Here is a 15,921-nt window from a genome sequence, read left to right on the forward strand (position 1 = left end):
GAAAAAGAATAAAAGAGGCAAGTATTAATAGACAGATTTCAAAGAAATGCAATTCCTCTACAGAGATAAAATCATAAAATTTCCAAAGGAAAAAAAAAAAAAAGCTTTGAATAAAAATATTACATTATTGCATATGTAGAAAACATATTCTCCCACCCTAATCCCCAGAAGCATAAGCAATGTAACAAACAAAATGCAAGTTACAAATGAATGGACACGTTTCCACTTCTGTGACTTGAAACAGTGGGTGAAAATTAATTAAAATTTATTCAATTTTTTTCTGCATAAATACAAGCTGTATCATATACACTCCAATTAACAGTATAACATATCAAAGTAAACTGTATTTTCATAGACTTGCTCTAATGACACCACCTGCAGGTTTTGCAATGTATTGCATCTATTTCTAATAAAATATGAATATATGAATTTTTTTGTCCAATACAACTACATAATTTTTTCAGAATGTGAATTTAATTTAATGGACTCACAAGAACATCAGGGCTACGGAAAAATTCCAAAATAAAGATGAAATGGGCATTTTTCTGAGGTTATGTTTGGGTTTTTTTGGTTTACATGAAATTTAAGAAGACCTATTCAGTTGATATTTAGCTCAAAGCAAAAAGGCCGTAAAGTAATTCTGCTGTGAACATGATTATCTGCTATAAAACTTGTGACCATTTTTAACCTAATTTATTTTAATACGAAGAACATTGATGCACTTCCTCTACCAAAGACGGGCACCTCATCTCATGACAGATAACAAAACTATTCATACAGTAAAAGGATATTTGCAAAATGTTTTATAACACACCGTAGCACTAGACGATTAGCCAAAAATAATCACTGGATAATGGCCTTCCAAATATAGATCCTACCGCTCACGTGCAAGTGAGTGGTCAGTTCCCTGTAAGAGACTGATGGAACAGAGGGGATTCCCAGACACTCTGCAGTTTTGTGGACACACTACTGCAGCTAAATGCAAGTGGGTCAGAGGGAGGAAGATTTATCTTGCCTGCCTGAAACCAGGATACTTAATCTAGATTAATCTATAGTTTTACTTTCAAATAAATTTAAAATAAGTTGACATAATACTCTCACTGTGGTAAGAAAAGTGGTTGGGTCTTTTTTCTAACCAAAATTGGACTGACTTTATGTAAGAGAAATCTATACATGTATATGAAAAACTCTATAAAAAATAAATCTAAAATGAAATGAGAGTTCAATAAAAATTTATCAATGTGGATTTGTACCTAAGCAAAAGGGTTCATTCTTCCATTCCATGAAAAAAGTATGTTTTTTTCAAGCCATCACTCAGTAGAACTACACACTATGTATTCTTTTTTTTAAATTAACTCTCTGAATCCTAAGTATCTCCACAATCATTAAATACATTGTTCTACTTTATACACACCTCATAATGAAGTAATGAATGAGACACTTAGGTAAAATGAAGCATGAAATGCCAAACTTAAGGTGAACAATCTACAGTGTAACAATGTCAAGGAGGCTTTTTCTTAAGAGTACACATCAGAAGACTTACATTGTTTGATCGCAGAGAGACACGACCTCCACATCGAGCACAAAACTTGGTCCGGCAATAAGAGCACAAATGGCCACAACCATCTGCAAACTTTGTTTTATGACAGATTCCACATGTTGGAGCATCATCCTTGTGCTCTCCCTGGTAACGGCGGGCTTCTTCCCCTATCTTTCTTACTTGCTCTTTATAGCTTTCAAATTGTTGATGCAACCTCCTGCATAGATGAGAAAAAAGTTTATATAGCAAGAATAGGAGGAAATACTACTACCGTGTATTTCTTTCTTTCAATTTATAGCTCTACCTAACATTCTTGGCATGTTCACAACAATAAATGTACCTGATATCAAATACACACTGCACATGGAAGGCTGTATAGGAGAATCTAAAGGAAAAAATAACAGACATATGTATTCCCATTAGGCTTGCTTCAAAGTTTGTGAGCAAATAATTTCATTTAAACAAAAATTAATGCAAATACAAAAAGATGGCAAAGAATGCATAGTCTTAAACAGAAGTATCTACCATGTACAGAATACAAGCAGAAATACAATTGCCTGAGCAAACTTGCATTGCTTTTTAATCAATGTTATTTACACAGATGGTGTAATAAAAAAATATACATATATGAATCAGTCTTCACTTACAGTTTTGAAGATCAAAATTACTAAAACATGTAACTTAAAGATTTCAACAGGCGCTCTACAATCACACTGGCCCTACAAGAATCTGAGAACAGATTTCTATGTCAAATAGATATATTAACAATCTGCAGCTCCCTCTCTTGTCAAGTGTGAGAGACTATGTAAGGTTTGCCCCTCCCTCATTACAGAAATTTCTTTCAGCTTAGCTGTAGGAGTATATAGGAGTATTGGCAGATATACAGACTGATGTTCAAAGAAGTAGCACTTCTCCTTCAGCTGCCCAAAATAACTAACAGCCTGACACTATGACAACCAACGGGCTAAACCTCCTGCTACCCAAAAGAGCCACCTTCTCATAATGAACTCAGGGAGGTGCACAAAGCCCTGCAGCCTTCACTTCCCCTTCTATCAGTAAGGAATAATAATAATTAGATATGTAATTATAACATCTTCCATATAATTATGACATTATCTCTGAGGAAAAAGATGTTCTTTTGGTTTCTATGAGATTTTGTTGTCAAGGATGAAGTTTCAGAGGGGAACCAGCTACAGGTTCAGGCACTTCACAAAAGGGCAATCCAGCTCCTCTCCTGCTGCCAGCTGCAAGCTGTCACTGCTCCTTAGGCACTGATTGTGACATTCACCTGATCCCTCTCAGTGGCCCTGAACCCATGGCCCTGAACTATCAGAAAATTAATTCTACCCCCCCAAAAAAAAGGATTTGTCTTTTTTTTTCCCTGAGTCCCTCCACTCTGAGCAGGCCACTGGAGACCTGGGAGGAAGGTAGGACCCGAGGAAAAGGACCAGTGGACATCAGGACCACCCTTTTTGCAGCAATGAGCAACAAGCTTGGCTGTCAGGTGAAAGCCCACCCTGAAGTTTAATTAGAAGGATCATAATTCAGCTCTTTTAACTACCTTGTTTTTCATCAAATCACACAAGAAAGCAACATTTCTGTAGGTGCACAAGGACAGCACTGCAACTCTTGACCTTTATTTCCATGAGCTTAAGCAAAGACCTCAAGCAGCCCCCGTGGCAGTGCAGTGCAGCACACTGAACAACTCGGCCTTTCACCATTTATGTGGAACATGCAGTCTTTTCACCCACATTTTCAGGTGTTGCTTTGAATCTACAAGTCCACGGATGACATTAAAAAAAATCATGAATAGATAAATAATCACTAATAGAAACAGGGAATCTTGAGTTTAATATATGGTAACAGTAGGTGTATTGTCTATAGAGGTCTTGATTAATTAGCATTGAGACTCTCATCATTTAACCAATGTACTTCCAGTGTACTTCAATTCTGTGTTTCTGCAGGATTTTGTGTGTGTGTGTGGTGAACTTGTTTTGACTTTTAAGGTGTAAGTAAACAGTGTTAACTGCATAAAATACTCTTTTGGTAAAGTGGGTATTTTTACTTTAAGATGATATTCAAGCCTGGAAAATGATAATTGAACTTAACTAACAGGTAAAACACACATATTCTATTTGGACTGGAATATCACTGCTCATAACTACATAAACTGACCAACTTCCACTCCAAAAACAGTGATTTCATATGGGCACATCCTAGTGAGGATGCAGCAACAGCAAAAGTTAAGCCAAATAATCTCTTCTCCCTCACTACAAACATGATGCATTACCATTAATACTTTATGCTAATGAAAATCTTGGCAGAAGTAGCAAAGAGGTTCTTTTGTTCTATTTTTTTACTAACCTGCTTAAAGAACCTTTGCAGTATTAAGATGAGAAAAGTGGGGCAAAAGAATTAGGCGAAGTACTGGAGAAACATAATACTTTGGGCCACATTATTGGATTACACATATGATTTAATTTATCTTACACAGCTGCTCACTTATAATGCATAGAAACAAACAAAGACATTCAAGAATTTGTATAATAGCCAGCTTAAAGAACACAATTAAATAATGGAGAGGTCTGGAGGTATATCTTTTATTGCATCCAATGTTCTGTTAAAATATGGAACCATGGAAACTAAATTCAGTTCTCTTCCACTACAGGAAGACTGAAAGCTCTGGCTCTTTAGTAACACAGAAAGGGACAATAACAGCAAGCACTGTGACTCTTCCTGTTCTTTTCCAATTCAAGAGTCCAAATCTGAATTTTTTCTATCTCATATGAACCTTACAGATTGTATTAATACAATGATGTTTTTTTGCCCTTCTGTGTACACGAAGAGGTAGATGAACATACTGGCAACTAAGCAAAACCTAAGTGAGAGGAGATCCCATTTATTTATAAATAAGGTGCTCTTATTTATAGATTTCTTATTTTCTGCATCAATATAAGACCAGCCTTTTTACCATCAGGGGTTCAAAACCCAGTTCTCATCTTGCACGTCATACTCCGCCTTACTGGAGAAATCCCAACAGATTATCTACAGTGGGAATAAAACTGGAAAAAATGGTTGCAGAATTCATAGAGCAGAAAGAATCTTTCCCAGCCCATGATAGTTCAGGTTCAATTACTCCTTTTGCAAGGTTTGAACCATCTTTCCCCCCTTCTGGAGGAATGACAGGATTCCTGTATCTCTGGCTATTCTATAATGGCGACAGCAAATCCCTCTCAACAGTTTTGCCTTATATATTACAGAAGTATTATACGCCTTACACAGAAGTATCTGTAGTATTCTCTGAAGCAAGAACAAAAATACAGATGAACACTTTTCAAGTTTGCTCCTTAACTTTCAGGCTCTAGAGAACATTTTCATCAGATGCAAGGAAAATATACGTCTATTAATTAGTCCTCAATGTAAACAGGCACCTAAAGGTTAGGTTAGAGACTTCATAACAGCATGTCACATAAAGGCTTGGAGATCTCCAACAGAAAGCAACCGGGCTAATACGTAAAAGAAATATGTGCATATATCCACACCACTTTTCATCATGGACCCCAAAATTGAGCTAGTTCTACTACTGAGGTCACGGCATAGCCAAAAAGGGGAGGTTTCCTCTCCCATCCAGCCTCCAAAGACAAAGGTGGGAAAAAAAACAAAACAAAATATTAGAAAAAAAAAAATAGAGGAAAACATTCCAGGGCTTAACACTGGACATATACGTCAGAATGAAGAAGTTTCATAGAAGCTTTCCTTCAAAAGCGAGAAATAGAGGAGGCAGAAGATGGCCAGAAGGGGCAACACACTGCAACTGTGTTCTTACAGCCTTCGCGTACATTGGGACACAAGCATGAAATCTAATTCATTCAGATTTTATGCTACCTATTAATAAATAATTGCTAAAATCAACTTCCTTATGTGCTCTGGAACAACACAGTAACAAATACAGCAAAATTCAGTACTTAGTTTTAAAATGTTGACCAGGAAAAAAAATCTACCAAATATTCTTATTATTAAAATTAATATTTATGTTTGAAATTGATATCTTGAACAGATTTCATTGAGTTTTTATTCTACAATAGAAAAAAACTTAATGGTAAAAAATATCTCCCAATAATAGTATTTTGCAAAAGCTTTTGTTGTTCATGGTTCATTTGGGGTTTTTGAGGTTGTGACTTCAGCAGACAGTACATAAAAGTTAACAACCACTGTTGTTACTCAGTTTAAATGTCCTTTGACATTAAACTGCAAATCTTTGATTCCACTTAAAAGAAAATGTGTTTCTTTATCTGTTCCTTAGGATTTGATCCTTGAATTCACAAAATCTAACAGCAGCAGTTGCATAAGAAAATAAGTAGGAACTGTTAGATACAAAATTTGAATTTGTTAAAAAAACATCCCTCCAGGTGTAGATGTAAGAAAACATTAAAATTCTCATAAGTTCACATATTTTAAATATATCATATGGTACCATTAATATTTTAAGTATTTATATATTTACCTTTAAATATTGCTGAACTAGAAGTCTGCTAATTTTTGTTCTGTATCATTCTAGCCGCTATTCTTGCTTAATGGATCTACCTTCTTTAACATATTGTCTCAATGTAATAAAACTTTGGATACCTCCAAGAGCACCTCTTTATAAACACTTAGATGTGTAATTTCATCCTTTGCTGGAAACACTGAAGTGTCTGCATCTTTGGAACTGTTCAGATCACCAACAGCCTAAGGCTTCAGTATTGGTTCACCTTTTACTATGCAGTTAACTTACCAGGCAGGAAAAACCTCTCCACACATTGAATTAAAACCATTCTCCTCTTCACGGAGAAACAATATAAAAAACAATTACAAATGCAACATAGCACAGAGAAGTCAAGAAACTTGAAGGTAAGCTTCCTCCAACATTATTATTGCCTTACTTCCCTTGTGCAGACCTTGCATGCTCTTAACAAAACAGCTGCCCCTACCTGCATGAATGTGTATGACCAAGAAAATATATATTTGGCACATTAGATCTCATATGACTAAAAAAATATCTTTTATTGCTAAAATTCTGGAAAAGCTGCTCGGAAAGGCACGTCATAGCACCACGGCTATGACTCCATTTCTAGTCTCTTAAGCATCAGCCTCAGTACCGTACCACGTGTATGTGAGATGTTGGCAAGACAAGAACCAATACACAGTTTTCATGCGTACACAGAAAGACTTAACCTGTTCACTTTTACAGTAGGACACTGTAACATACATTGAGGTTTCTAGGGTTGTTTCCCAAGAAAGTGTAGTGACTTCCTCTACCCATTTTTCTTCAACGGCATTTCACAAAAAAAAAAAAAGGCTTTAGCTGTGTGTCATACCTATACCACATTTTCATTTGAATATGCAATATTTTACATTTTTAATGTAAACTGGTAAAAAAAAAAAAAGTTACTTATGGGCAATTCTGCAAAGCTTTACTCATGTCTTCATGTACTTACTGAAAACTGTAAGCCTGGGAAGACACTTGTGTCATAAGCATCTTACACATCTCAAACCTTTCAGACAGCTCACTGATATACTTAAGAGGACAATAGATATTGAGGTAATCTCTAATATTGACTGACCAGAAAGTGAAGTATCAAACCCCGCAGAAGTTATCATTTATGTTGTTGTTTTTTTTGAGTTGGCCCTAGATGTGTATTTATACTGCTGCAATGACCTCCATTAGGCAGATATTACAATTATGATCCAAGGATTTTTTTTTTTTTATTAAAAGACTATGTTACTGGGTTTTTACTCACTTTCTTTTACATTTCTAGTGTATACCTATCTGAAATGTTTGCACATATATACTGAAGATTAAAAAGTGACAAAATAATGCAATTGCATATGTATGCTCTGTCTGCACAGATTTTTCTAAAAATGCCAAAGATTTGGGTCACCTTTATGCAGTTACATTTTAAATTATTTTTAAATGTAGTATGAAATCATATGCATTTATTTACCTGAAAGTCCAGCAGATGGCACTACAGATTGCATTTTCACCCTCCCAGTTGAACTCAAATAATTCAGTCTTGGAATCTTAAAACACTTGATTTAACATTATAAGAATATTATGCCGTCATCAGTTCATGTTAGTAGAAAAAGTGCCACTTACTAAGTGACATAGACTTAGATAACTATGCACCAGCGGCTATTGCATGTATGCAAAAACTTAGTAAAAAGCAATATTTTGCCTTGTTCAGTCATGCCAGAGAAACACATAATCATGCTAAGCGTCATCCCTTTCTCCTCCACGTGCCAACATCTCTTCTTCCTCCCTGTTTTACTGACTCAAACACAAATCTGACCATGCTTGTAACTCATTGGTCTGTTTCTCTCCCTCACATTTGTCTCCTGTCCAAAGCTAAGTGTTTGGTGCAGATTTCCAACTCCTGTCATGGGTGATCTGTACATCAAGCTCTATAAACTGAAACTGAGATCTCTGCACACCCCCAGCAAACCTTAACCCTCATCTCCACTCTGCCTGTCAGGCAGGACCAGTAACTGTTGTATCACACTGGACTCGGATCTATTTAGACCTTTACCTCAAAATGCTATACAAACCTCGGAGATTAATTTTTCAAATGAATAAAACACACTTATGTTTAGCTAATTTCATATCCATCCAGCTTAAAACATTCAGCTATCGGGAGATCATCCCTCAATTCCTTTTCTTGCCAGTGCAAGCCTGTCCTCCTGACATTCTAATCAGATGCTTGCAAGAAATACAATTTAATTTGCTTTACCTTTCTCTTTGTATTCCTCCGATGAGCCCCCTTTTCTACTGCATAAAACATAAATGGCTTATCTTCACCTTCAAAGACTTTCACAGCCTATTTCCACCCGGCCTGTCATTTCTCATTCAGTACTGAGACGCTTCTGCTTAAGTTAGACTTTCAAGCACAAATCTCTGCTGTTTTTTCCCTTGTTACCCCTAACATGGGAATATTAGTAACAACATCATCCCATTATCCTTCTTCAAACTGTCCTTTGCCTTGTTGCCTACAAAGATCTTGACAAAAATTAGGTTACTGGTAGGTTAAAACTTTTACTTATCAGGCCAGACAATACAGACTCCCCTGTCTGCTCCTATTATTTATTATTTGCTTAATACTTACAACACAGGCTGCCCCTGTAGCAAAGACTGCCGTTCTTTCTATGGCTGTAAAAACCCTCTTTCAGAAAGGTTATAGTCCATGACAAGTGCTTCCAGGAAATATGGTAATACAAATCTCCCAACGTTATTTAGAAATTCATGAAGTTACTTTTTAAAAATTTCTTTTTAATGATTTTATGATTCCAGTAATACACCTTGTGGTTTCCGACTCTCAGGCAACGTACTCATCCTTTTCTCCACATCCATGAGGGACAAAGCGTTTTTAATGCATGTTAGCATTTTCCTCCATGCCCATGACCCTAGGAACCAGGAGCAGCACAACCATAAAGCATTTCATTATGAGACACGTGATAAAGTTCAGACTCGGCCAAGATGAAGGTTTCACATGCAGACCTCACACATCACCACTGGAATTAAAAGTTGTACACATGTAACAGATACTTATGCCCTCTGTCCAAGTTATCTTAATTCCAATTCGCTCATATAAAGTCTTATGAAGTGCATGCTACCTGTCAGCATCCTAACAAGACTGTACAGGTTGAGGCAAAAAAGCCCCACACCTCGGTTAGAAAGCCCCCACCTCACCACACCAGAGCAGAGGGACACCAGCAAAGTGGCGTGGACTGAGGCTTTATTTATGAGGCTCTTATCTGGTGTCTTTTCATCAGCAGTAATAGGCATTTGCAAGATAACATTTCACAAAGGACAGGTTTTCTGTAAGCATATAAATGAGCTCATTAAGTAACTTGCATAAAATGTCATTTTTCAGCTTCCTGGAAGTTTCCTAATGTAGGTTACTGGAAAACTTCATTTTCATATACTTCTATTTGTTGGTTTGGGTTTTTTTTTTTAAATAACCACAGCCCACAAGCAGACTTCCTCCCTACAAAACCGAAGAACTGTGAGTCAGAAATATGCAATATCTACAATAAGGAATTTACATTCCAGCTTCCCACAGCTCCTCCCCAACGACTGTTACCCTTTCTGAGGTATAACAGAGAAACCAGATAATGAAGCAAACAACACATAACAGAACTAAAAAAGGCATAGCTGAGGAATTCAGGAAGAAACTGTGTATGTCTTGTATGAAAAAGCACTTACATGCTGAGATATACTTAGTACTAAAGAAATCAATGTCTTCGGCAGAAAAAAAGAATTAATTATTATCCATTCTTTGTTTAAAAACATATTCTTATGTCATGGTTTTATGAAAAATGCAAATAATTTAAATCAACTGATTTTTTTTTCCTCTGAGTTCATAAAAATATGAAAACTGATACCATTGACAAAAAGATGTTCCATTCCCCTCATGTGACTATTTCACTACCTTAAGTAAGAGTACAGTCCCTATGCTTTATGGTAACTGTGTGAAGAAAAGCTTATATTTCAGCAGTTAAAGTCTTATTTTTCACTGAAGTGTTTCAGTAGCATTTGGAGGTGTTTTGTGGGTATTTTGGAGGCAAAATTGTTACATTTCAACAGTGAAGAGTTATTTGGAATTTTTATGTTTAAATAGGCAAAAAAAACTTAAACAAGACAAAGGGAGAAAGGACACAACATCCTTCTACCCAGTACTGCTCCATCCCAACTACATCTCAGGACCTAGAGCCCTTGCAAGTTTGGGAACCTCCATGCCCCCTTCCTTGGCCTTTTTCAGGAGGTATAAGCCCTTCCATGCAATTGCCATTATGAGCTGAGATCTGGAAATACATTCTCCTTATTCATGATGTCCCAGCTGGCTTGCACAAAAACAAGGAGGAAGACCTCTAGGTCACAGCACAAGCATGGAAAACACTGAAAGGGCAACACAAATTCAGAATACAAGAAAAACAGATGAAAGGTATGATCTATCCCTCTGAGGTGCAGAGGCAACTGTAAGTGATGGAGATTACATCAGGGTGGAAGAGGCTCCAGATTACTGTCTTAGAGAATGAGACCCTTGTCAGAGGTCGTCACAGCAAGAGAGGAATTTCAGACCATCCACGAGACCAGGTTTCACATAAAGCCCCTCAGGTAACCTTCTGATGTAAGTACAAGCAAAAGAGTCAGTATTAACGACTTTGAAGATGTTAATGAGTTAAAAGAATGGAAATAGGATGGCAAGTGGGAAATGGTGGCAAGGAGTCTTCTGGTGACAGGAAAAGGATAAAGCTCCATTAACAATTTTTTAGCATTATCCATAAAATTTGTAATTACACTGACCACAGATAGCTACACTGCTCAAATTCAGTGACACAAGGATTAATACAATACCAAGTCTCATCAGGTGTGTTTGCACATAGTTTCACACCAAAATAACATTCATAAACATTTGTCCCTAAGCCCATTGGAAAAAGCTGTTTTAAAAACTGCAAGGAGCAACCACAGTCCACATAGTCCAGCTTCCAGGCAAGCAGACACTTCTGTGTCCTCTAACACAGTCAACTCAACGCTCTGCTAGAACAACAGGTATCTAAAGGTACATGACATGGTATCATGCAGAGAGGAGACATATCTTTACCCACTTGCCTTGTACTTTTATGCTTCCCTTGGTAGCCCCAATAGGCCACTTTTGATTCTCCACCCCCAATATGGCCAATGGAAGGGGGATGGAGCTAGACACTGCCACCACCATCTCAAAGCTGGGAAAACAATCATGGGAGTCAAAGAATTAAAACAATCAATCAAACAAAACAAACACATGAGATAGAGGGGAGTAAGATAAAAAGACTCAGCTGTAAAAATAGTTAATGCCAGGGGACACCAAGCACAGCACCACAAAGACCTCCACAGAGTCAGTAGACTACTCAAACAACATTCTGTCCAGAGACATGAGAGGATGCTGAAGGCCCCAAAGCCACCAGGATCCTCTTGGTCAGGCTTCCTCGTCCCAATGCTGTACACAGACAGTTTGGCCAGAGCCAGTAGAAGAGCAGTAAGAACAGCCTACAATGTCTCAATGCCTTCTCCTTTGGTTTCAACTAGTATGGGCACTTTTATACACCTCTTAGCCCTGCGGGCAACGTCACCAATACTGGTCATCTCATGCAACCATCACAGCTCTGCTGCAGTTTCCCATTTAATTTCTTCACCCCTCAGCTCTCCTAACACAGACAGTGCAGCAGGAGAGCAGGTGGTTTGCTCTGAAGAGTACCTACCAGCTCCAAGTGACAGAGTACAGAAGTTTCATGAGCTCACACATGTGATGCTGTTAGCAGCCTGAAGTTCTCCAAGTGCAACCACTATGGAAATATCCGCAGGTTACAGTCCTGCTCTTACTGAATCGTTAAAACAAGCATTCTGGGCCAAGCCTTTGCTACCTAATACACATACAAATATGAATATCTTTATCAGTTCTAAAGATTGTTCTAACTACTCATGCATCAAAACTGCACAAGTAAATAAATATATTATTCTACTTGCAGCATGAGGGCAATACGTGTTGCAGGAAAACAAACCACAGTAACCAAGGGACAGCAATACTCTTTCAACCACACAGTGAACCAGTCCAGGAAACTGAACGGAGTTAGATACAAATGAAGGAAAAAAACCTGAGGCCACACATTTGGATTAATGCTTATGGATTAAAAAAAAACAAAATAATAATTAAAAAAAAGCAGAAGGAAAATCAGAAGCTGAGGTAGAGGGTGGTAAAACCTTATACTGCAGCAGAAGTGGTAGCTTGAGCTGCTCCTACAGCTGCACTGTCAAAACAAAACATTTTAAGAAATAAAGTCCTAGCATTTGTCAAAGCGCAAACTTTATTTTGTTTGTATATGACTTTAACTGAGAGATGTGCCTCTTGGGAGAAAAAAAAAAGGCTTTTCTTACTGCAAATCAAAGTAAGAAGGTTTGCCACAGACTTTGTTTTAAAAGTGAATTTCAGTTCTGTAAAACTTGTCAGATCAACAGTTTCCATAAGATAAACTGTAAAAAGAGACCTGAGAAATGTTCTCCTACCTGCTGCCTACCTGCATTATCAAACCACAGCAGGGAGAACATCTTCCAGCATCTCTGCAATTCACGACAACCTTGCAATTTAGCCCCTGCTAAACTGAAGTGAGATAAGTCATGTCTTCTTTCCCCCTGTTAATTCAGGGATAAACATCTATTCTTATATGTTAAGGATTAGTATTTATTAAAGTTTCATGCAAGGTTTACTTAAATATATGAAACCAGGGCTTACTCTGACACCAAGAGAAGAATTATGAAATTATTAAAGGCAATTAACTAAGGTTAATTTGCCTTTTTCTTTCAGTGAAATCTTTACCTTTTCTCTGCTTTCCTTGTATAACATAGCAGATGAACTGTTTTAGTACAGGTGTATGGCAAAAAGCAAAGATCCCGAAGACACCCAGCCATGTTGGTATCATTTGCAAGATTATAGGGCATGTCCTTTTACATTACTGCATTTGCAGATACAAGTAATTTTCATACACAGTGGCCTTTTAAAAAACAAGCCCTAAATATGTGAGACACAAGCTTCTTTTATGAAACCTTGTAACAAGCACTGTTGAAGAGTTCCTTAAAGAAAGTTTCATCAAGATGCAGAGTGAAACTAATTGCTGTATTCCCCAGCCAAATCAACCGCTCTAGATTTTCTCAGAGCAACATGAAACAAGACTGTTTGCAAAATAAGTGTTCTTCAACATGCCCGAGAATCAAGAGCACTGATTAGCAGCTGAGGAGGAAACGACCTCTAATGTAGAGAACGGGACCAAATCACTCTGTGAACTTTTTGTCACTGAGTCCTGCTGAACCAAAACCTGTAAAAAAGTGAGGAAAAAATAACTGGAAGTACCAATAGATTATAATGAGTTAAAAAATACAAATAAAAACTGTGCTACCTAATCCTAGTTCTTTATTGTTGCTTTGCTAGCCCATAAGCAAGAAGTTTCCATCTCTGGTTTTGTAACAGGACATAAGGAGTAGAATATTTCAGGTACCGGATCAAGGTTTTCCTTATCAACTGTGTAAGTGGTGTCTTCATTTTCCTCATTTACCTAAATATTACTCAGTTTAACCCATAACCATGTAATATACAAGACACACAAAATGTGTCTCCTGAATGAGCTGACCTGTGTCAGCTCGGGACGGCATAACAGTCCTTTAATGCCACTACTTCACTGAAAGAAGCACAAAATGATCCTCGAAGCAGTAGTCTCAGAGCCCTTTTCTACAGTAAAATACTGTTTTGTGAAGTGGCTCTGCCAGCAAATGTCCCTTAAAATATATTAAATCAATGAGTAAAGAATAACTTGATTTATTTTCTCTTCAAAAAGTCAGCTTCATTTTATTACGGAATACAAATATCATTTATTTAAACTAAACTTCACCAAAATCACATTTTTGTGAAGGAACAAAACCTTATCTGTTATCAGAGTGAAACAAAGAAGAATTAAATGGTGTTCTCTTCATTTTTTTCAATAAATTTACTGAATCACATACTATGCTTCTGTAGGCATGTTTTTTTCCCAAGAATGGTCATCATATTTTAACCAACCAGGAATAAAATGGTGAATAACTGAAAGCCACGTAAAACAACGTGCAAAAAGCCTGAAAGGGCACGGGAGGTGTTTACAATATAAAAGCTCAGTTTAAGGCTTGGAGAGGATAAACCAATATGAATTAAAGTCTTATGGAAGAGGTTTTAAAAGTGAGGCACAAATTTGCACGCACACAAAATCACAAACACATGTACCAGTGTTTAAGTCTCTTACTCTGAATATAGAACTACTAATGACTAGATGTATTAATGAACCAGTGCCTGAGTAAATGAAAGAGAAGCCCATTTATCGAACTGAACAATACTAATTAGTAGCATCGCTAAGTTCAGCTGAATGAATCCCATAACCCAAGCAGAACTTGTCCTGACCAGTCAAGCTCCCTACAATGGAGACAACCCAAGTCAGTGGAGAGCAGGACAACTGCCCATCAGATGGGACCACCTGAAGTCTTCAGAGATCAGCTGCTGTTTATAGGCAGTTGGTCATGCAGGGACTTGCACTTTCAAGCAGTTCGGTCAGTTTGGAAAACCCCACGCACAGCAATACCCAGGGATGCTGGCAGAAGGTGACCACAGAATTCTACAGCTTTGCTATGGGTTCTCAGCTGTGAATTGCTTTTGTTCTTTGTCCTCACCAAGAAGCCATAGGAAACAGAGGTTCATGAGCACCTCTTCTAAAATTTAACCTTATGAACACCTGGCAAGTCCAGATTTTTGCATCTTAAAATACTCCTGAATGAAAAACTCATCATGTCTAACACCCTAAATGCTTTCTCAAGCTCCTCTACTTCTAATTCAGTGATACAGTCTTTTCTCATACTATCTGTTCCCCTGCCCTCAAAATTTAATTATATCATGACAGCTGGTGAAGTGATTTTTTGGTGTCAATATCAAGAGAGATTGAAATGTTGGATTAAAATGGCATCAGCCATCACTAATGCCAACACTTGCAAATCCTAATGTATTCTATCTGTCAAACCAGTTTCAAAAACGGTTACTCAGTGCAAGCCTAATAAAGTCGGAATTAGCAACCAGGGTAAGAACAGACCCTGCTATTCCCTGAGAATACTGTTTCTGTTACAATCACGCAGTGGGAAAAGATGCTTAAACACATTAGAGTTTGCTACTAACAGTGCAATGCACACAACCAAGAGAAAAAAAAAATAATCCCCAGTGCTGCAATATATCCTTTCAGTCATCTGGCACCTGTTAAGAAGTTTGGAAAGTTGAGAGGTGTGGGTACTGGTTCAACATAACAGGAAATTACTTTGGAGCGATGTTTATTAAAACAGCTTTCTGAAACAGTCTTTCTCACACATGCATTTGAAAAAAAAAAAAAAAAAAAGAGTATTTTTGGCATCCAATGTGTTAAACAGATGATGGGTATCAGATGGCAATACAGGGTGAGCAGCAAAAATATGACAAAGCACAGTGGTCTGTAAACAGAGCAAAGCTACTGAAATTCTAGCTACCATATGGTGGTGACAAACAGGACACGTGCAAAACAGGAAAAGATCTCACAGTGAGGGGTGTGATAGGAGCCAGCAAGATGCCGAACTGAAAAAAAATTACAATAGAACTGCAAGCACAACAGTGATAATGTTTCAAATTAATTATATTCAGCTGAGGCTCAGTGTGTACAGTATGTCTTCTATCTAAAAATAATTTAACAGCCTCGCTGAGAGCATCTCTAATTTATCATCCTATTCACCTTCCTTTATAATACCCATATTACAAGGAACAAAAAAGGCTCACACA

The 15,921-nt window shown here is 37.4% G+C and overlaps 1 protein-coding gene across 4 annotated transcripts in view; it reads right to left on the reverse strand.

The window, feature by feature from the left end:
* RIMS1 (regulating synaptic membrane exocytosis 1) overlaps nucleotides 1–15,921 on the reverse strand; it is a gene marked incomplete at its 5' end in the record, with an annotated part of 308,320 nt that overhangs the window by 196,683 nt on the left and 95,716 nt on the right. For all 4 annotated transcript variants that reach the window (XM_082048664.1, XM_082048671.1, XM_082048670.1 and 1 more), the window contains one exon: nucleotides 1,544–1,757. In XM_082048664.1, the coding sequence (XP_081904790.1) occupies nucleotides 1,544–1,757 (214 nt within the window). The remainder of the gene's footprint in view (nucleotides 1–1,543; nucleotides 1,758–15,921) is intronic.

This window comes from Streptopelia decaocto (assembly GCF_964273445.1).
Source record: "Streptopelia decaocto genome assembly, chromosome: 3".
NCBI classification, from domain to species: Eukaryota; Metazoa; Chordata; class Aves; order Columbiformes; family Columbidae; genus Streptopelia; species Streptopelia decaocto.